Here is a 22,566-nt window from a genome sequence, read left to right on the forward strand (position 1 = left end):
TTTACTCCTGTTAAATTATCCAATACAAAAATACGGCGATAACATTGAACGTAACATGCCACACACAACGTTAATTAGCCTACATACAGTATTAAAAATATTCTGGATGGGCTAAAAGGAGAGACTTGATTGGCCAGTAAACCCTATATTTGCGCCTGGGGCTCTGGCGAATTGCGGTCATTTTCGCGAACACAAACCCTCGAGAATGGGCGGCTTTTGCTGTGCGACACGCCCAACTCGTTACGTCTCCGGGTTTACAGATCTGCTCTACTGTCAGGGCACCCCAAAAATCAACACCCCCATCTCCCACCCAGTCCCACTTCGCTACCGTGTCTCAGGTTCAAAACCTCAGACAGTCTCGAGAGCTCAGAAGTGCCTTTGTGCTTTAAATGGCCTCTTTACGCTTGTTTAAAATCAATTAGAAATAGTGGCCCAGCATAAAGGTATTTTATTTCGCAGTTATCATCATGGCACGTAGGAAAAGGCAGAAAGGGCCATTCACCTAAAACTATAGCTTTTTTATTACCACAAAGGACACTGACAAGAGAGGGAAAGCATTCTGTGATTCACTGTTGAAATGTTTATTACCTGCCAGGCGACGTGACTAGTAATTAAAAAAAAACTATAAACGTTTTTAGATGTACACCCACGTGGAAAGTGCATAAGAGATCAACTTTATAATTAAAAATACCTGTAAATCAATACCGCTAAAATGTTTATTTGGCCTTCGTTTTTTAAAATGATTCTATTTTCAGTAATTACCAGGACAACAGGCAACGTTGCCGTTTCAAATTGCAATGATACGATCGTCACTGTAGCAGCTTAGCGATTTCGGCTTCATCATTATTTCTGAACGCTACACGTCTGGCGACGAGTTCGGCGGCGGTGTGTTACTGTCCTGTTGACTGAACCCGCTGCTTGAGAAAGCGGCTACACAGTGGAAACAGGGCCTCACACCTTCAGAGAGTCAATCCCACTTCTCCGTATCTCTTCTGAGGTCATTTCTTTCAACAAGCGACTTGCGAGTCATGTAATCGACTTCGTGGCAGTAGTCTTCAAGGCTCTTCAGCCGGTCTTGGTTGGTTTCACATCATGGGCCGGAGACGGTCAATAAAAATAACTCATTATCCTTTTGCAGACATTCCTTTGTTGACATTGTAAAATGTATTAACGGCCCAGTTCAATACAATATTATGCCCATAACTTCTGGCACTGGGGAACACAAAATTACTTTGTCGCAAACATCAGTCCTTCTAGAAATAGAAAGGGCAGAATTTACCAAGGAAGAAAAACAAGCCCACATCATCCGACAACATTGCCCGTGAGAACATGTGAACTCCACACGGAATTGAGCCTAGGACCAAAGAGATTGGACACAGTGTCCATGGGACTGTCCCACCTCCTTTGACTCAGATTAGTTTCAGTGCATATTGCACACAATCTTTACAACTAAAACACTGTCAAATACGAACCCAAGTCTAAATAACATATCCACACCTACAGTACAAGGAAGAAATGGACTACATTTTATTCCACGTTAAACTGGTTGAGGAGCAGTGCTGCTTCCATCACGGCAATATAAATAGCTTCTTTTCACCATTAATTAATTGAACAAGACCTTTCACATTCGAACAGTAATCAATCATATCATTTATCACCGGAATCCTTGGAGTTCACATTAATTTCAATACAGTGCCGTCAAGGATAACTGGGTCATTGCAAAAGGATTCTGCACACCAGCTGCCTACAGTCCCGATCACAAAAGACAATTCCTTCAGGACCTTTAATTATGTCTTAAATTACAAATGATTTATACGATGAGTCGGAGAAAGGAGACTGATGCAAAATAATACACCTCGGAACGAAAATAAAATACACTACAAACACGACGCAGATATTTTTTGACCTAGAAAAAGAAAATCATCTTGCAGCAAGATGTTTCTTCTAGTGCAGCATCACACACACATCAATTTAGCCTCTGTTCAGTAAATTTCGATACCTTCTCGGTCATCTATCATAATGATGCGCAGACTATACGCACACGACCATACAATACCTGCAACAGTGCCTGTGTTGCCCAAATGTGAAGCAAGGGAGTCTAACCCCTTTTGCAAGTCTAACCTCCAGGATTAGACCTCCAGCAATCTTTCTGAGATATTAAAGAGCAACTCTAATGATGATCAGGTCCACTCCCTGAGGAGTAAACTCTATACAGAGAGAAGACAAGTATTGAAACGGTTATATAATGCGTATAAGGGCAGTGACAAGTGTATAATTGCACAGGCCCCCTGAACTCCAAATGCATCACCCATTTTGTAGCTATTTTTCTATTACGTTCAGTGCTAAATGCTTTCATGGCTCATCGGTGAACATAACTTATAACAGTTCTGTTCCTGAATAGCCTTTGCACAGGCGGAGCTGAGCATAAAGGTTTTGAACAACACACCGTGGCGTGTGAGAGTTAATCAGCTGCATCACAGGTGTTCTGTTTTTCTCAACTTTTCCCAAGTTGAATTGGAAGTGCAGAAGGCTAAATGTGGGAACAGCTCGGTCCCCTTTCTGTCCCTTTCCCAGGTAACCACTGTCTGAACACCCGTCTTAAAAAGACTCCTTAATCGGGAAGCCAATCTCATCACTTAAACAAAGTGAAATATGCCGCTGGCTTACAAAGGCCTATCCCTAGGAAAAAAAAAATGAAATCAGGACTGCAGGCCAACGTGTCCACTTGACATTAAGGGGCGTTCATGGGATGCAAAGTGTTTCTTCCTTCTGGCAGCCCCCCCAGGACCCCCAGGGGTGACCGGCTCTTTCATTCAGAGTGAACACTAGCCGGGGCGTGCTGGAACTGAAAGGCCGACCAGCGGGAGACTCATCAAACAGCTTGAGTCGAGCTTTTCGGCAGCGCGGTTTCCCCGTGCCAGTCCGATCACTTCTTCCTTCGGGTCTATCTGCTCCGTCAATGGAGCTCTCCTGAAGTAACGACCCAGGAACCCGCGGACTGCTGTTTCAGGGAAGCCGGGAGCGGAGAGCAGTGAATAGAGGGATTTCTGGGAAACAGTGTTGACACAGCTTAACAGGGGGGACCTTTCCGTGATTTTTTTTTGCAATTGGATTTCTTTTTGGTCACCCCCAGCTAAAGACGCTTTTACGTTTTGTGAGGCAGAGGTCTTGCAGAGGACTCGTTTCGCAACTCGCTGCTGAAAACCGAACGTGAGTCACGCCAAGTTTCACGCCCCCTTCGGCGCAGTTCCGAGCTCGGCACTGCGGGCGACTGCGCAGGTGCTGAACAGTGAAGACTTGAGCACGACTCGGACCCCCCTCCATCCCAAGCTTGGGCCGGAGACGTCCGGTTAAAATCGGGAGCGCCCGATCCCAATCCTGTGGCCGGAAGGTCCACCTTCCGGTTTTCATTCCAGCTGAGCCTTAACTGAACCCTCCATGGAATTAATCAGCTGCCACAGTGGAACGCCTGCAAGTACCCTTGCAACTCAAGGGTTGGGCATTTGAGTTTAATTTCATTTAAAAAACTGTGCCATAGAAATGCAACGGAGAAAAATATACAGTATTGGAAATGCAACAGCTAAAAGGCTGCCTCCAGCAGGTTTAACAACTGAAAAACGGTCACACAGGGCAAATTAATCCTGTTAATAAATTGACTGCATATTCCACTGACAACCTGGAATAAAAACCGACAGGTGTGAGTCTCCGGGACCAGGACTGGGAAACACTTTTATACCACATTAACATGTCCATTGAGTACTGTATAGGTGGAGCTACAAGTGAAGCGCACACTGCTGGTCCCTAACCCTGCTCCCTTCCATTTCTTCTCAAGGGAGAAGCCTCCCTGCAACGATTACATCTTATGGTCCATTAACTCCATATTGACACTGCTCGTACGGGGAAAAGGTTCAGCTTCATCCGCCGTTGTGCTATAAGGTGTGAAGGTGTGGCAGGGACCCCCCGTCTGTACTGCAGAGTCCCCACGAAGCCCAGCACACGTGGACGGGGTGGGGGGCCCCAAAACAGGAGCCGCCATTTTCCGCCAGTCCAAGGCCAGTGTCTGCCCAAGCAACAACAGATAAAAATAACAGATGAAATACACATCACCTAGGCCTGTCCTAGTCTGTGTATATTTCAACTCTCAGCAGCATCCCCGGGACACGTCAACTAAAGCAAAGAACGGTTTGCCCAAATCAGACAAATAAAACGCTTGCTAAGCACCTTGACACCAAAAAATCCCTGTCATTCTAACAATCTGCCCTACACATTGATCAACTATGATCCAGCCCTTTTCAGATCTCACCATCCCATATGGCAGAAAGCAAGCCTAAACGAAAGCACATTGGGACTATAAAGCAATTTCATCCATTATTCGAAACCTTCAACAACCTAAGTGGAAACAGATTTTCAACTGTGTTTTCTCACCAGCAGACCTCGTGGCAGGTTTGGGAGACCAGGGAAAGACAACCCGTTATTTTCCTGCCTAGTTAGCGGGGATCATTTTTAAAAAGGAGCAGAAGCAGCAGCAGCAGCAGAGATATGAAGGGAGGGCCTGTGGTTGTGTAGACATTAGTCTACCTTTTCAGATAAAGGACTGGAAATCATTGGGAGGCTTGGTAACACGGAGGTGAGCTCTGTTTACTTACTGGCAATTGTTTTTAGTGACCAAATGCAAGTTCAAATCAATTCAATTTATTTCTATATAGCACCTTTCACAATAAGGTTGCCCCGAGGCGCAACGTCTGTATGGAGTTTGCATGTTCTCTCTTAGCTAAATTGTCTAAAGTGTGTGTGTGTGTGTGTGTGTGTGTGTCGATTGGCTTCTCATCCAGGATGTGCTACACTCTATGCTTTGAGAATAGGCACCAAGTTGCTGCGACTCTGAGCAGGAATAAGCAACTCTCCAATAATGGATGGGTTATAAAACACACTCAGCATTTATACTGAATTCTAGCACTTTGCAAGCTTGTTGGTAAGCACAGTGAGTTGGTAGTAAATGCCTACTGCTCCATTTGCCATTGCTAGAATATCTAATGAGAGACTCTGACTGCCAAAAGCCTACCCTTGAATCGCTAGATAACCTTTAAAAGCTCCTTAGAAATTGTAAAGCATATTATTTAGGAAAGAATGAGTCTTCCGGGTTACGGTTTGTAGACCATACCATTTTTTTTCCTTCACATTTCCTAAAAGAGGTTAACGTCAAAAAGCAGAACCTTTTGCCTGCACCTGTAGGACCTTGATCCGTGCACTGTCAGCCCACTAGCCCTGCTCAGGGTCTCCGTGGCCCAGTTAAACAATCCTACGCAATTTTAACTGTTTCAAGGAGAGGACATTTTGACAGCTTTGCTCAGCTAGTACACATAAAAAAAAATCAGACTGTTACACACCAGACCACATTATTCATGAATCTTTCATGCACAGTATGTTACACCCATATAGTATGTTGCATGTTACACAATGTGAAGTCACGATATCAGATCTATAAGCCCAACAGAAGGATTTCACCCCCGGCCGAAAGCTCTCCTTTGTACGATTGGCACTTTCCGAACAAAAAATGAGACCAGGCCTGTGGTAAAACAGGACATGTCCTCTTTCCCAGGCCTAATTTAGGATTCAATTACAATCCCCCTCAAAACCATTGGCTTTGCCATTAATTATTTTAAGATGAGCCTGACAGGAAAGCACCTCCCACAAACGTCGGCGTATGCCGAGCTGTAGAAGCCCCGGCATTCTTTTCCTTGCTTTCTATGAAGGTCCGAAAAATGCCCCTTTTAGATCCGCGACGTTCTCCCCCTTCACTTTTCTGCTCCCCTGGAGTTCCTTTCTTCCAGCACGCCGCTAAGTCTCGACACAATTCAGGCCGATCGCATGACTGGACTGGCTGTAAGTGCTAAGCAAACACTCAACTCCTGTTTCACTCAGGAGAGCAGAGTGTTTCGCTTTTCAGGCCTGCCTGTTGTCTCTTGCTCATTTTATATTAATGGATTTCCCACCTGTGGTTCACACCCCGTCTTCCATTTAAACATCCAATATGTAAGCAGTTGTAAAGTATATGTGTCATAATAAATTGATTATGCAGCTCATATAAGCAAGCTGTTTTACATAAGGTGTTTTGATACACCAGGCCTATAATTTACCACCACACAACATGTGAACACCCCAGCAATCTAAATTGGAAATTATAGGAGGCAGGTCTGTAGGTGCCCACTTACAAATGATCTGCATCTCTTCTGGACCAAAAACGGGGACTACATTCTCGTTTATTAACACACTACTCACACAGTCTTGTAAATCTCTTTTAAACAAGTTTACACATTCTAGCCTCCTTTAAACAAACGTTTTCAGGAAACACATTTTTCATACAGAGGTGCATTTCCATATGTTTACATACACCAAGTGTTCCCAAGTACACAAGATATTCTTCCTTCTAAATATACAATTGCCAAATACAGACCGCTACAATTGATCATCTATCCAGACAATATGCTCTTCCCTCATCTTTACAGCTCCATATTCCTTCTTCCACTCACTAATAAGCACATCTGGAATTATTTAAGCTGTTAAACATGGGTCTCTTAATAATGCCCATCAGAACAGCTGTGACTAGGTTTTTGCTTCAAGACCAGGCTTTAGGTCCCAAGCACTTGCAGGTGCTTTTTCCTCACCATACGGTTTGGTTCAAGAGCAGTAGGAATAAAAGTGCACTACGCGCCAGCAAGATCTGATTGAGAATACTGTGTACACCCTTCATCACCGAGATACAAGAAAGATAGTGCTGCCCTAGAATCAGTTCAGAGAAGAGCCACCAGATAAATTCCGGGTCTCCTGGGAATGTCCTTACAAAGCCTTTGTAGAATTGAACAGAGGAAGCTCAGAGGAAACCAGATTCAAGTGCTCAAAATCCCTAAAGGCATTTACAAAGCCAGCCCAGGGGACATCTTCAGTATAAACAGATAGGAAGCAGGGGACACAGGTGGAACCCAAGGAAGCACTACTTTAGACCGAGGGTTGCAGGAGAATGGAACAAGCTACCCAGCCATGTCATTTTTATGTTCACATACTGTTTTGATATTCATGTTTACAATTACACTGAGCAGCAAAAGAAACGTATCGGTTGTAACAACGTCAAAATTGCAGTTATCATCAGGAAAATGCAATGTATTTTGCTGCAGGTGCACTGCCATTTTATTGAACAGACATGCCCTTACACAAATGTATTGTGCTTATTAACCTTCGTCAATAACAGGAGGCCGACTGCAAAAATCACCAGGGGCAAATGCTGTCTCGTGGAATTCTGTCCCATTCCTCTTATAAAGCCTGGAGAGGCTCCTGGCTCCACTGGTCTCCGAGGCCGAGATCAGGAAAGGCACCCTCCCACCGTTCGTCCCACAGGTGTCCAGTGGAGCATTACCGTCACACTCCCTTGTCTGAAGAAAACCCTCGGGACTCGAGCAGCACGAGGACAAATACAGTCGTATTGGGACGAGCCAACGGGAAGGGCAGCGACTGGAAGCCCCAGGAAATGACCGCTGTGCACAGAGCCGGCAGGGAGCAGACAACTCTAGCAGAGTAATGCACCAATAGCATGAAAGCTTCATTCTCCTGAGAAACTTGGCACGAGGGTTCCATTATGGAACCGAACAGGCTCAACCACTGCGTGACGTGTCCAACGAGCTCTTACTACTGAGGTCACTGGTGCTTGGGTAACGGGCAACGTCACCTGACCTCGCGTACTGGGCAGTCATGAATGATCAGTTACTCAAGAACGGTGCCAATCAATACACAAAATCCATACACTTTTAATTATTTTTTCCTTAAACTTACATGCACAAACAGGGAAGTTTATTTTGATAGTATTTTTGATGAAATACTTAAAACTTGTGTCGTGTGCTCCCTAAGCAAATTGCTGTACAGTACATGCAAACATCATCAGCACCATATGTACAATATGTAACTATGTCAGGTTTATTATATGAGTCGTTAAGGTAAGATTGTAAAAAAAAAAAGCATTAATATTTTGCACAATCAACATAGGTGCAGCAGACTGGCCCTGAAGTCCCCACTGATATAGAACAGGAAAACAGAATACTACATGCCACTGTTCTAGCAATATGCATGAGTGGTAATACACAGATTGCCACGAGGGATCTCCGTAATTTCATTAGCCCCATTGATCATGCAACATCTGGAGTCTTAAACCACACAGATGCAGGAAACATCATGAACGCACAACTCCATGTTTGACACAGGCGGACTGAACGAAACCATAAACTGGTACAGCATTGTCCGCTGCAAAACACGGAACACTAGCCATTATCCAAATCTAAATCCAGACATGGACTGTAAACACTCAGCGTTATTCAACAAAGTGATGAGTCTTGAGAGACTGCAGTTATGGACACAAGCGAACCTATGCTGAGAAAACACACAGGTTATCCAGAAAAGGGGCGATTACTTTCCAGATGAAATCTACCCTGGTACCCTGTTGCAAAGGGAACCAAGGTGTGGTCATCTGAAATAAACCTAGCGCGGACAAAGGTTAATCAGACCGGGCAGAAGAGTTAGCACAATCTCAACACAACGCCCGCAGCTGTGCTAAACAGACGCTCACAGAGCGAACGGTAATTAGAAGTGAGATCTTTAATTTTTTTCACAAAATATTTTATCTCGTTGCCCCGCGACGGACCAGCGACTCATGCAGGGTGGACCCCGCTGCCTTCTGGGATAGGCCCGGGCTCCCCCCCGCGACCCAGTATTAGATAAAGCAGAAAACGGAGGGACAGGTTTTATCTCGAGCACCACAAGCTCCTGCTCCCTCTAGCAAGTGTCCATGTCTCGGCGTCTTACTCACAAAAATTCACAGGAGCAAGAAGGAGAACAGGGAAGCTGATCTGTGGCCCTGTGTGTCCCACCAACCCATCGCTCGCTGTAGGGTGACGTCTGTTGGAAAGACAGGCCAGGCCCTACAGGGAGAAGTCACCGACTTCACTGCCAACAGGTTCCACAGGAGAAACAGCTTCCTAAAGTCCTACAGATTTTCCAAAGCAGCAGAGAAGGGACTCTGAGGAACAGGGAGAGTGTGCAGCACAGGCACTGATCTTCAACAATGAAGAGAAGCTACTGGTACAGGACAACAAGACGGTTTGGGTTTTAACACAGCCCAGCCGAACATTTTTATTTTTTACAGGAAGTCAACAAAAGCAGGATTGCCATTTTCTCTAACTGGGGCCACGTGGCACGCTGGACTAAATGGCCTTCTTTCTGATTTGTAACCTCCTGTGTTTCCTTCTTACATAAGAGAGTTAAAAACAAGAAGCCATTCGGCCTATCTAGCTCATTTCTGTAGATCCAGGGACCTCATTCAACTGTTTCTTGAAAGAAAGTCGGGTATCGGCTTCAACAATATGGCTGGAAAGCTTGTTCCACATTCCCCACAAGCCTCTGGGGTAGAGAAGTGCCTCCTACTCTCATATTAAAACCACGTCCACACAGTTTCCACTTGTGTCCACTGGTGCACGTTTCACTGTCGATTTCGAAGACGTCCGCTGGGTTGACCTTTGTCAATGCCTTTGAGGATTCTGAATAGTTGTCATCGGGTCCCCTACGTTAAATAAAGACCACATATAAGATTCAGCCGTCTTTTTTTCCTGTACATGACACTGGTTAAATCCACAGAAAATACATACCTGTTCTGCCTGTGCATTTAAGAAAACTGCAATATTATGTGGTCAGATGAAAACTTCAGTCAAGCCAGCAGGAGGACCTATAGCTTCTACATTTCTTCAACCTCCCCCAATCACACTGTAACTGTAGTCCAACAGATTACGGAACAGCTTCTACAGTACCTCCAGGCAGTAAGACTGCTAAATAGCCAAGCTGCAGCTCCTTCAGCAAATCACCTGTAATGGCTCCATGGACACACAGTTTTCACTGTATTCATCATACTGCACTACTTGTATATATTGCACACACCATGGACACATAGCAGCTCTATTCATATTGAGTTTTATTTAATTTCTATTACATCTATTATGATGTAACCTTATTTTCGTAACCTCAATTTTGTGATTTGTGTTTTTTTGTGATTTCTGTGATTCTTGTGATTTTTGTGAGCTCGCAGAAAAGACATTTCATTGCCAGCAACTACTGCTGCACGCTGTATTATTGTGCATTTGATAAATAAACTTTGGATTTGATTTTGATTTGAAACTAGACAGCATTCCACTGACTCTCCAAGACTTTTGGTTTCTGTCTAAACGGTCCAATAGCAAATGGTAAGGCAACACAACATGGTGGAAATTTACATTCTGATGTAAAAATCTGATTGATTTAGAAAAAGCCTGTCACATGCCTATGAGGTGGTATACATACCACAAAATAAATAAACTTAAATACTCAACGAAAAATTAATGTCGGCTCTTAGGGGCCTTTTTTAATTACAGCAGCGCCGATCCTTTCTGATAACGTGTTTAGCATGTAATATACACACATGGGGGCCGAGTTGTGATACATTTCAGGACTTTTTTAATTAGTAGTGAGTAATTACTATTTATCACTGAGCAGCTTATGTTATATGCAGGCTAATGGATAATGCCAGCGACAATGCAACTCAGTTCCTTATCTCTCGTTCTAAGTAGTTTAATGCGAGCACATTAGCCACAGGTCTGGTAACACGCACAGGTAGCTACAGCGCAAGACTGCTTCCAGAGATTTGAAAAGCAGTCTTTTTACATTCCTACCCTCGTAATCCAGATTTATTTGGTCGTACTGACAATTCATTTTGTGCGCTGGCTTTTGTTTTCGGGTAGCGTGTTATGCCTGCGCAACTGCGATACCACAAACTAACATGCTTTTTGAAAACGTTGCGTCAAGAAACGAAGCATCTAAATGTCCGAAACCCATATAAACACCTATAAAACGAATACTCAACCTTCCACATCAAGTTATCCCCGAGAGCACCCTACAGTATGCTCACAAATTAGACGTTCAGAAGCGGTTTCGCCACAGTGAAGACGGGCGCCACAGCTCTGCCACAAAGGTAACCCCTCGCTTCGTCAGAAACAACGTTGCCCGTCGCCGCGGCCCGAATGAAGCTTTTTTTAAAAAAAACGGTGTCCTTTTAGATATCGCTACCCTGAAAGTAAACACCACCCGGAAGCATTTCCCTCTTGAGTGGCGTCCTTTTTGGATGCACCAGACCCAACAGGCAAACGTGCATGGCTCACGATCTGCAAATGTTCAGGTGGATTGCGATATATAGCACGAACGTCACTGTACGACATTCTTGCCACACAAAAAAAACAATACTATGGAATAAAACTTCAAAACAGAAAGTGCTTAAATATGGGTCTCTACCACCTTGTTTCACACTTAAAATGTCAGCACAGGTTTCTTCAGGAACAGAATTGCCTCAGCTGAGCCTTGAATAGAAACTGAACTGAATCACATTCTTCCACGCATCTCACACCCAAGTTCAATAGCCGCATGACAGGCAAGCACTCAAAAAACCAAAGCATGTCTTAACTACTCCACCAGGCAACTGAACATTGTTACCTCACTTATTGATTATGGTAATGTGATCTACAGAACAGCAAACAAAACCCTTTTTGACATACACTTGACATTACAGTAACCTTTACATGTTTATCCTGCACAGCCAGTTCTGTTCATCAACAAGACCAAACGAAGCCTATTCTTGTGCGAGACACACCAAATGATAAAATAAAATTCAAGTCTCCAATGAAGTTATGCGGTCGATGCTATGCAAGCCACTGTACAAGATCATCACTTTAAACTGTGCATTAACCACCTCCAAGCTTCATGCAATGAACAATAAACGCTTATTTTTAATACGCTGTTAAATCGTACTCCATGAATATGCAGCTACTGCACATTTAGGATATTGTGTCAAATGCTTTGATGTGAAAACCTGGTTTATTGCTTCAGTGAAAATTACCACGTAATTGTAATTAATCTGTTGCAGTGCAATTGTTCAAACATGCATATCTGACACATGCACACACAAATATCGGCAGGCTTGTCTGTGCTTGTCTGTTTTTTTTTTCCCCCAAATATTCCACACAATTATGGAGATAAGTGACCATGAGCCCTGATTAAAAAGGGAAAAGCTTTTAAAATATATACAACCAAAAAACTGTGAACGAGCGATATTACAGGTATGTTCAGTAGCACCTGCTTTACTGCAATAACTAAACTGTATTTTCTTCAATAAATAAAAAAAAATCACTGAAAATACTCAAATCTTTTCTTATGCATTTCCCATCCAAAATGTGTTCCAGAAACATTATAATTCACACTATGAAACAGTCTGTACTGAGATATTTGTTGTTCCTACTACCTATCCAGTTAGCAACTACTAAGTGGACACCCTGGGTACTTTCAAGAATTCAGATCAATTAGCTACTAAACACTTAACAGGATAGATGAGCTTAAAGACTTCCTATACTTTTATATTCTTAAAATGAAAAAAGCTAGGAGATGCAAATCATTGCAAAGCAGCACATATTAGGGTAGACATGCTCTAGTTTTCTTTAATGAGATGAGAAAAGCTCAAATTCTGCTCCACTTTTATTTTCAGCTTAACAGCTAAAAACCATAATTAAATTAACGGCTTCTTTCAGAACCGAGTTTAGTTTTCCCCCCCCCCCAACCTAAATGTCAGACGTTTTGTTTTAATATCGATCGCGTTACTCTGCAGAATGATTCCAGTTTCCTTCACCCTCTGCCACTGTGGCTGAAAATAGTTCATTCCAGATGAAAGGGATAAATTAATTAAAATGAAGCAACCCTGTCTAAACAAAAAAAAACTAGGTCAACACTTTGGACATAAAATATCACAAGCAGAAGTACAGAACAGCCGCTGTGTAATAGGATCCATATTTCCTTTCCCTCGGGCGGAGGAAAAATGGATTGTTCTGTGTATTTTAAAACATGGGCTTCCACAAATCCTATAGACATTCGTATTTAACCATGAAATCTGTCTTTTTAGTACAGTCAGCTCACACTGCTAGTCTTCACAGATTTGAGTCTGTTCCAGTTTCCTCGCATTACCTCCACCCAGGTCAAGGCTGACTGCCGCTGCTGAATGAATACCCAGGGGACTGCAGAGAATGAAAGAAACCCCTTTCTTCCTGAGGTAGCCTGCTCCGATTCAAAGCAAGCACGTGGCTAATCTACATCTGTGAAGGTCACAGCTCTGCTGTCAAAGAGGTGAGGACTACAAGGGCTCACATCTCTGGCTCCCTGCCCGAAAACTGTTGACTGCTGGGGAAAAAAAAAAGAAATAAGATCGCTCCTGGCAACAACGGGACGCTAGCAGACACAGAGAGAGCACATGGAAATTTCTGGCTGCACGCTTTATGAACATTTTTTCGCCGCGGTCAAAAGCGTAACTCAAAAATGATGTGTGAACACAGTGGCATTTCGACGTTTTTGAACTCTCCCACCGCTAAGCTTTTATTTACACAGTGCAGAACGCAACGGCTTTATCACCCTTGTTTTCTGATTTTTCAGGCCTTGAATTACTCCCTTTTCCGTCCAGCATCGCGGAGTTTAGCTGCCGAAGAAAGAAAACCGTGAGACACGGTCTTGCAAGCACGTGCATTAGGCAACTAGGTTTTTTTCTGCTGCCGAACATACCCGAGGCTACACCCAGCATTGCATCACCAATAACTCAGCATAACGATCCAAACTGGTATCCCCGAAATACAAACTGTCCTTCCTAAACCAGCTGACTGCAAACTAAACAGTTCCTGACCTGTCTTCATCGACATTAATCTCTGAATATTTTTCAGAATAACTAAAGACGGGAGAGATACAAGGACAGAAAAGGCATACCTACAATAAGGCAGTCCAATGAAGTCTTGGAACTACATGCACCTTTATTAGGAAGGTATGGTTTAATCCATAATGAAAAGCACAATCACCTTTCTTCAATGCATAAAACTAGGTTTCTTAATGTCTCTGAAATGTATAATTCACTAGAGCTGTTCAATACCAGCACTTACAGCTGTAGCCATGTTTTGTTTCAGTTTCCTAAACAACCGGATGGAAAAGGTGGGTCGAACGGCACCCTTCTCATCTGCAAGACCTTTCTGATGATCTGAAGTATATTCGCTTATCTGCACTGAGACTGTGATGCACGTATAAACTTGCACAAGCCACGCAACATCAACAAGGCAACTGAGATTCCTTTATTCCGGCAAGATGTATACGGTATCTTAAAATAAATCTCAAATGCAGTCTACTTCTATCACACGTGCGTAACTGCGCTGTCAAAAAAATGTAGCTGCCCAACGAGAGTGACCACCGAAAAGTCTGCCTAAGCTGATGAAGGTTCTTCAAATCGAATGAAACGAAAACTGCTGGAAGACAATTAAAAATGCATGCACTGCAGATGCGTCTTCTTAAACCCAAAGTGGGCTGCCTTCTGCAATCAGCTCCAGTATGTTCTACCACCGGCTCTGCCACTGAAGGCCAGCCCCATAATCGCTCCTGAAATTCCACGCCATTCCTCCGGCGGTTTTTCTTTCCCCTGCTTTGTTGCGTTTTACAGCCGAGTTCCCGAGGCCTACGTCCCGCATGTGACAGAAGAGTCACTTCGCCGCACTTCACCAGAGCACGCTGCTCTCGCGGACGCCCAGGAGAGACGGGACAGCGAGCAGCGTCGTTTCACAGGCGTCAGGCGCGACTGCAGAGGAACGACTAGCCACACTGCAAGCCACCAGGCCAAAAACAATTGGTCTCAAGCAGCGGAGCATGAGCAATTTCCCCGATAGATGGAGATAGATGAGACTTTAATGATCCCGGAGGGAAACTGATGTGTTACAGCAGTCCAGCCCAAGACAAGCAAAAACAGACATCAGAATAGACGAAAAAAATAGACAAAATAAATAAAATAAATAATACAAATAAAAACATAGGTGTGTGCAAAATATGATGATCATAGTCACCGTAAAAAAACAACAGAATATGTGCAAAATGTGCATGGGTTTATACAGACTGATTGTCCAAAAAGTACAATGGAGCAAACATGCTGTCCATAGACGAGCAAATGAAGAACTAACAGTCCTAGCCTTGGGCAGCGTTATACACCCTGACAGCCGCCGGGGGGAAAGACATGCGGAAACGTTCCCTTGAGCACCGTAGCTGGAGCAGTCTGTTGCTAAAAGTGCTGCCCAGTAACAGTCCCATGTAGTGGATGAGAGGTGTTGTTCATGATGGCTGTGAGCTTGGTCAGCATTCTCCTCTCAGCCACCACCTCCAGGGGGTCAAGGCTCAGCCCCAGCACAGAGCCAGCCTTCTCGGTGATGAGTTCATTGAGTTTACAGAGGGGTATAAGAGATAATACTGAGCTCACACGCATCCTTTTCCAAGAGCATGTAGTAGGAGACAGAGCCCAGTCTGTCACAGGCGCACAAGCTTAACGGTACGTGGAGCAGGAGGGGCCTAGTTCCCTCCTCACATCTGCAAACATCATGGCTCGTACAAGCACCCCTTCCCCGTTTTGCATTACAAAACAAAAACGGCCTTCTCCTTATCAGGGGTCTGTCAGTACGAACATGTCTGGCATGCAGGGATTCCACTGCGGTGGTTCGGAAAATATATTTTTGCTACCACTGCAAATGCCGTTTCCCCTCCCCAAGCCTTTAAAAACAAACCTGTCCCACTTACAAATCATTTACCGCAAACTCCAACTGGTAAACTAACCTTTGGCTCTCTCCGTTTAGCAAACATCACAGCGCTGAACACAAAAGCTGCAATTATTTTATTAATAGGCTAATTATACGTACAGTACAAAATCTGGCTGGTCAATTTCCATGACAAACCTAATTAATTGCCAATTTAATTAATCCACAGGCGGTCCTGGGATAACCTGGGTGCCAATTATGCTACTGTATTGTATACAGCATTCGTACAGAAAACAAACCATTGCCAGGAGCCCTTTATCAGGAGCGACAGAGCAAATTAACATTTTAGTCAATTATTCCTAATCAGCAGAAGTGGTATTAATGTAAACAAGCAAACACCAAAAGCTTCTAAACCTGTAACTGTTGCTGCAGATGCAACCAAGTATGTTTCTTTCCACATTCTGCAGGCGGGTCACCAGTCCCTGCTCTAGTAAAGGGACTTCAGAGTGAGCCGGCACACATGATCACCTTGAAGAGCGCCTCTCATCCCCTCCAAAGCAAAACAGGGTACTAAAGTCCTGCGTACTTTTAACAGAGCCACAAACAGCAACATCACCACCCTGTAGTCCTATCTTGTCGGCTCTCTTGGGAGCAGATTCAAACAATGTCAAAGTCATTGATCTTTCAGCCCTATCCCACATCAATGCAGCACAGGTCTCGCGTCTCGCATACGCATATTCCAGGCTAGAGGACCCTTCACACCCCTCAGTTTAATGAATCCCAATGACTCCCCTCAGAGCACAGATACAAGATGTCCTCATTAAAAACCAATCAGGTTCGGGCTCTCATTTATACCTGTGGCCGTAGCCTGGCTCGTGTACGTGTGTATTGCCTGTTTGTGTTTCTCTTTACACTGTCTGCTGCACTAAAACAAATTACCCCTTGGGGATATCAAAGACCCTCTCTAAAGCTAAGCAAGGCCGGGCCTGATCGGTCCTGGGATGGGAGACCTCGAAGACAGCCTGTGCAATAAGCACTCTTCCTTCTGCGCAGCTGCTAAGTGAATCCCCCCGTATGGTGACCGGAGACTGTGTGTGGGGCGGCGTGGGTCACCCTTCAGACGAGACATCAGATCAAGGTCCTGACTACATGGTGCTCATGGCTCTGTGCCCAGGTGGAGAGATGCCATCCCTTGACTTACCCCACTCCACCCTCCCTCAATCCCACTGCTCCCTTCTGCACCCAGTCTGCTGTGTAGTGGGACTACAATGGCTGCCACACCCCACCCAGGTGGGGGCTGCTCCTGAGTGGGTGGGGGAAGTGGGCTCCTTCTTTCATGGGAAGCACTCTGGGATACCGTGTACGCTTTGGGTGGAAAAAGTCTACACAAAAATACAAAACCAATGTTATTTCCAATACACCAAACTGCTTCTCAACCCAACAGGCTACTATATGACACATCCTGTGTCAGTGTGGTGTTAGTGGGGCCAGTAGGGGGCACTCACCCTGCAGCCTATGTGGGTCCTTATGCCCCAGTATAGTGACGGGGACACTACACCATAAAAAGGCGCCGTCTTTTGGATGAGATGTAAAACCGAGGTCCTGACTCGATCCCAACTGAAAATCCCAGGGCACTTCTCGAAAAGAGTAGGGGTGTTACCCTGGCTATATTTCCCATTGGCCTTTACCAGTCATGGCCTCCTAATAATCCCCATCCATGAACTGGCTTCATCACTCTGCTCTCCTCCCCACTGAGAGCTGGTGTGTGGTGTGTGTACTGGTGCACTATGGCTGCTGTCGCATCATCCAGGTGGGGCTGCACACCGGTGGTGGTGGTGGAGGGGAGTCCCCATCACCTGTAAAATGCTTCGAGTGGAGTGTCCAGAAAAGTGCTGTGTAAGGATTGTCATCATCCTGCAGAAAAAGCATCTTACACAGAACCCCCCACACACACACACTCTTTGGAACACACTTCAACACCCGGCAGAGTGCGCAGCTTCACTGCAACCTTCTTCTTGCTCAGCACATGATCTCTCCTGCCTGGCCAGGAAGGAGGCTTGTAATTGAAGAGACCACTTTCACACACCGTTACCTCCTGAAGAGATACCTATTTAAGGGGGGGGCTTTGAAATGCACTGTAGCAAGGGAAAAACGGAATCTCTTGTCTCCAAAAGGTTGCATACAACGGTAGGTGGATTAATTTCGAACGACCACTGTCTTTCAGGGTCTAATAACCCCTTTCGTCTGATGTTCATAACGGTCCCCTTCGAGCAGGGCAACACTTGGCGTTTCTCGCCGTGACACGTCTGCTCCTCCTCACAAACTGAACGCGCCAGCAGAGGAAACGGTGATTCAGCGGATCCCCTGCACAAGGTGGGCCTGGTAGCATGACGTCAGCTAATATTGACAACAGCAGCAGGTTTCCAGGGCTTTAGAAACTGCCTTCAACATCCATCATTTCCCAATTCAAAAAACACCCCGGCCCGAAAATGATCTAAGGCAATACGTTAGAGCTTCCTGACGTTTTCATTAATACCGTTTGTTAAAAATAATAAGGGCTGTTACAACAAACAGGCAAAGTGCTTCAAAAAAGCAATCAACTGGTTGTGGAAATGACCAATCGTGAAATAATTTAATATGAAATTTAAATGTGTAAAAAATAATTTAATATTCACCTTTTTTTTCTCCAAAAAATTACGATTCATACCTTCATGCTGCATAGCTAGTATAAACTAATGCTTGTTATTTGGGTGTAACTGGGTTTCAAAGGGAACATTTCGCCTTCAAAACCGCTGTGACTCTCTTTAAGGGGATGAACGACACCTACGGCTCAGAGCCTTCTTGGTATGTCTGGTTACTTGGGGCTAACAGCAACTAGTAGTAGAAACGAAATCGACACTACTAGTTTATCTGCATCCATCACTCGTGAGTTGTACAAATCGCCCAAAAAAAACGAGCACACATTTTGTGACACGAAATACCTAAATTTTAAAATCCCCCATACAGTCAAACCTAAACATTCAGCAGAAAAATAAAAAAAAAAAACATTCCCAACGACCGGTGCCTCCTCTCATCATACTCGGGGAAAACTATCCGGCTTTTCTCATGACATCGAAAACCGAAATCGTTTTAAGACTCGCGCCAACGAAATTGAAAGGGAGGAAAAAAATCAAATAAATTTAAAAAAAAAAATCACACGACAAGACCGAAAACAAAAACGCTGCTTTGTGAATCGTGTGCAATAGACGTGTGACGCGACCGAAAAAGAAAAACACACACACGCACACACCGCGCCAAGCGATTTATCTTTCAACACGACGCGTAAACTCCTGCATCCATCTCCTGCGCCTCGCAGCATCCACACAAACTCAAATAAACACACACAAAAAAAAAGGCCAGTGTCGAAAACGTACGATCACCCCCCCCCCACCCGTCCCTCCTCCCCGAAATAAGTAGTTTTATTCGCAGCTCAGTTAAGTTCTTGCGGTGGGGGCCGCTCCGCATTTCTATTTACATCAGCGGAGCTAAATGCCCAATGGAGAGAGCGGAGCCAATCAGATGGCGGATTAGATGTCAACTCGGAGGCAGCTGTCTGGAGACTACAGCCCAGTTTACCTCCACAATTCAAATTCCAAACCTTGCGAAAGGAGATCAAGTCACTCGCAAGCGCGGCCGGCCCGCCGGGCGCTCGTCGGCAGCTCCCCGCACCGCGCCGGGGTTCACGCCGGCAGAGAGCGCAGGTCGCCCGCGTCTAATACAGCCCGCCTGCCTTTCTTCTGTTTATTTGTTGTTTTTTCTGAGGGGGGGGGGGGGGTCCTCCACCTGAGAGGCCACAGTCGTTATTGACTTGATCGACGTTATCGATCCGTGAAAATTTTACTACGGCGATGCCGGGGCTCGGCCCGCCCGACCCTGCGCGCTGCCCATTTAACGTCGCTTTAAAAGACGGCCCCGTACGCCGTAAACGGCAAGTTGATTAAAGAAAAGCAAGCCTATTATAATGAGCGAAATCCTCGTTGTGTGTGTGTGTTTTTATCCCCCCCTCTCCCAATATACACGTATGTAAAACGCACGTTAGTACACAACTCGCCACAGGACGGGCCTGAGATTCAAAGAGTGACGGCCGATCTCTTAAATATAATATAATTTCCCAGTCGCAGGCGAGTGAAATGTACTTAAAAATATTATACAAGAAGGACACATCCGATTTATGAATATTCATCACGCCACATTTATAATACTTTATAAGTTTAAGCGGCGGACGAGAATGTTCCTGGGGACGATTCGTAATCCTCCACGAGGATAAAACGAAAGAAGGACGGGGGAAAAAAGCTGTAAAATATATGTAAACAGTAATATAACGTAAGACACGGGTGCGTTTACGTTCAAATACCTGATTATTATGAAGATCTTTTGTGCATTTGCGATCACGTAAGTCACCTTGGACAGAACTTCCAGCCCCCGTCCTAACTTTAAAATCTAATAACAGTCGACATCACAGGAGAGAGGGGTGGACGCGAATAAATCCAGATATTTTAAAGAAAAAACACCACCAACAACAACAGTAGCAGCAGCAGCCAAGCCGGTACGAAATAAAGCAACAACAACACCCCAAAAAAAAATAGAAAAAGGAGGGGAAGAGAGGAAAACAGCCATTTGATTTAGTTACACGGAAAAAAAAATGTGCGCTCAGCACGTTAAAAAAAAAAGTCAGACATGACGAACCCACTAGGTTTTGCAACTACAACCAGACGATAAACACAGACCTTCAGCATGAGCTTCCCGAGAGCACGCCGTACAAAACCGAGAAACATTTACCTGAGGTCTACTGATAACTTGTCCAGTGTTGCCAGGACTCATGACAGGGTGATTTCTCTGATGTCCTCCCCAGCCGTGGGCTGTGGACCCGTACTGGGAACTCGCGTCTTTGCCCAGCCCCACGCTCGCCTGCTGCTGTGGCGGCGCGGCGGGGCCACTGTACTCGGGGTAGCCGCCGCCGCTGAAGCCCCGCATCATGGGGCTGGGGGACGTCAGGAGCTGGTTGAGAGTCGGGGTGGCCCCGGACGGGTGCTGGCTCTGCCCGGGGAACCTCTGAAACCCCCCCACGCTGCCCCCAGGAGCCGAGGCAGCAGCCATAGCAATCTTGCCATGGCCAGCAGCGCTGCTGTGGCTGTTGCTGCCTGGGCCCATCAGCGTGTGACTCCCCTGCCTGGGAGAGCTCATGATCCCATAGCCTGCGCCGCCGTAGCCCGGTCGGTAGCTCGGGTAGTGGTTGTACTGGCTGTTGTGGTACCCTTCGTGGGAGTTTTGAACGGAATCCATGCTGTTGGGAGCCGAAGGATGCATTATCCCCATCCCAGGGCTTTGTTGTCCGCCATGTTGATCAAAGCAAGGGCCTCCTCTAGCGTTGCCATAATAATTATTAAACTCGGGAACAGTGCTAGTCGTCCCCCCAGCACTTTGGGGCTGGCTGCTGTTGTTGCTGTTGCTGCTGCTGCTGTTGTTGTTGTTCGCTGGTCCCAAGTTGGCGTGCTGGTACCTGCTGCCCATCTGATCCCCCGATTTGCAGGCACGGCCCTCCTCTTCACTTTTATTCAGCAGCGGCTGCTGCTGCTGCTGCTGCTGCTGCCCGACCTGGTTTCCCAAAATATGCTCTTTCCCTCCATGTTGCCGATTCTCCGCTTCCCCCGGTACCTGCGCCTGGTTGCCGCCGCCGCTGTTGCTGTTGTTGTTGATGTTGTTGTTTTGGATTTGGTGTGGATGGAGCTGCTGGAACTGACTGAATCGTGGTGGCTGGGGCTGTGTCGGTGTGTGATGGTGAGACGGAGGAGGGGGATCTCCGCCACCAACATTTTTCAGTTTGTGATTCGCTATCAAACCCGTCTCCATGCTCGAAGAAGTAGCCGAATTTGAAGAAGATAAAGATGCAGCACTATTGACGCCCTCCTTCTCTCGCAAGTCCGAAGTGTTATTTGCAGAAGAAGAAGTTGTATTGGCCATGCTCAGCTCGTTATGGTGGTGGTGGTGGTGGTGGTGATCTACATTATTCATAGTGTTAGTTCCATCTCCAACTCCCAGAATTGCTCCCGATCCCTGTACCGTTCCCCCTCCCGATTTCCCAGAGTTTAAATCCTGATTCAGACCGCCGGATAAATTGGGATTTTTACTACCAGTCGTCGCCGGAGACGTTGTCACTTGCGCGGCCATGATCATTTCAACATTTCAGGCAGTAATCCAAACAGGCTTAGACCGAAAAAAAAGAGGGAGAAAAAAAAAGAAAAAAAACACACAGAAGGAGGAAAAAAAGGAGAAAAAAACAAGAGAGAAGTGCTCAAATGAACGAATATCCCGCAAACCGTAAAGTTCTGGCTGTACTCGGAAACGATACTGTCTCACTGGCTCTGCCTGCTCCCGCGGTGTGATTTCATGTTGAAAGTTTTTGTCCAGGTTTTAAATGAAACTTTTCTTCCTTTCCTCTCTAACCCGGATATGGGTAAATGCATGTCTCCCTGTGTCTCTCTCGCCCAGCATGGCACAAGAGAGAGAGAGGGCTCTTGCAACTATTATCCTGCTCTTTCTTGCGATTCGCGTGGAAAACGCGGACTGGATTTCTAGCCTCACCCACCGGGCTGGCAAATCCCACGTTGAGCAGCCAGCGGTGTACGCGCAAGCCTGGGACGTGTTTGACGCAGATTTACTCTTTACGGAGTAAAATCAAGATGTTTTTTTTTTCTCCAAAACGGCCGGGGGAAGTCGGTTCGATCATGTTGTGGGGTATTAACAACAAACGCCCCCCATAAACGTTGCTGGTTAAATGATATATATAAATAAACTTTATTTTTATTTGGCACCTTTAAAAGCGGCTTCTCAAAGCGCCTCACTGTGCAACAACAAAACAAAATGAAAAAAAAACATG

The 22,566-nt window shown here is 45.4% G+C and overlaps 1 protein-coding gene across 5 annotated transcripts in view; it reads right to left on the bottom strand.

Moving 5' to 3' along the window:
* The window catches only part of arid1b (AT-rich interaction domain 1B), a 238,150-nt gene extending 215,802 nt beyond the window's left edge, over positions 1-22,348 (bottom strand). For 3 of the 5 annotated variants that reach the window (XM_088626617.1, XM_088626616.1, XM_088626619.1), the window contains exon 1: positions 20,469-22,348. In XM_088626617.1, coding sequence (XP_088482743.1) covers positions 20,469-21,863 — 1,395 coding nt within the window. In that variant the 5' untranslated portion in view covers positions 21,864-22,348. The remainder of the gene's footprint in view (positions 1-20,468) is intronic. The other 2 variants (XM_088626615.1, XM_088626618.1) reach the window with 2 other exon arrangements.
* Positions 22,349-22,566: the final 218 nt, after the last annotated feature.

Source organism: Lepisosteus platostomus, chromosome 3 (assembly GCF_059453375.1).
Source record: "Lepisosteus platostomus isolate fLepPlt1 chromosome 3, fLepPlt1.hap1, whole genome shotgun sequence".
NCBI lineage: Eukaryota > Metazoa > Chordata > Actinopteri > Semionotiformes > Lepisosteidae > Lepisosteus > Lepisosteus platostomus.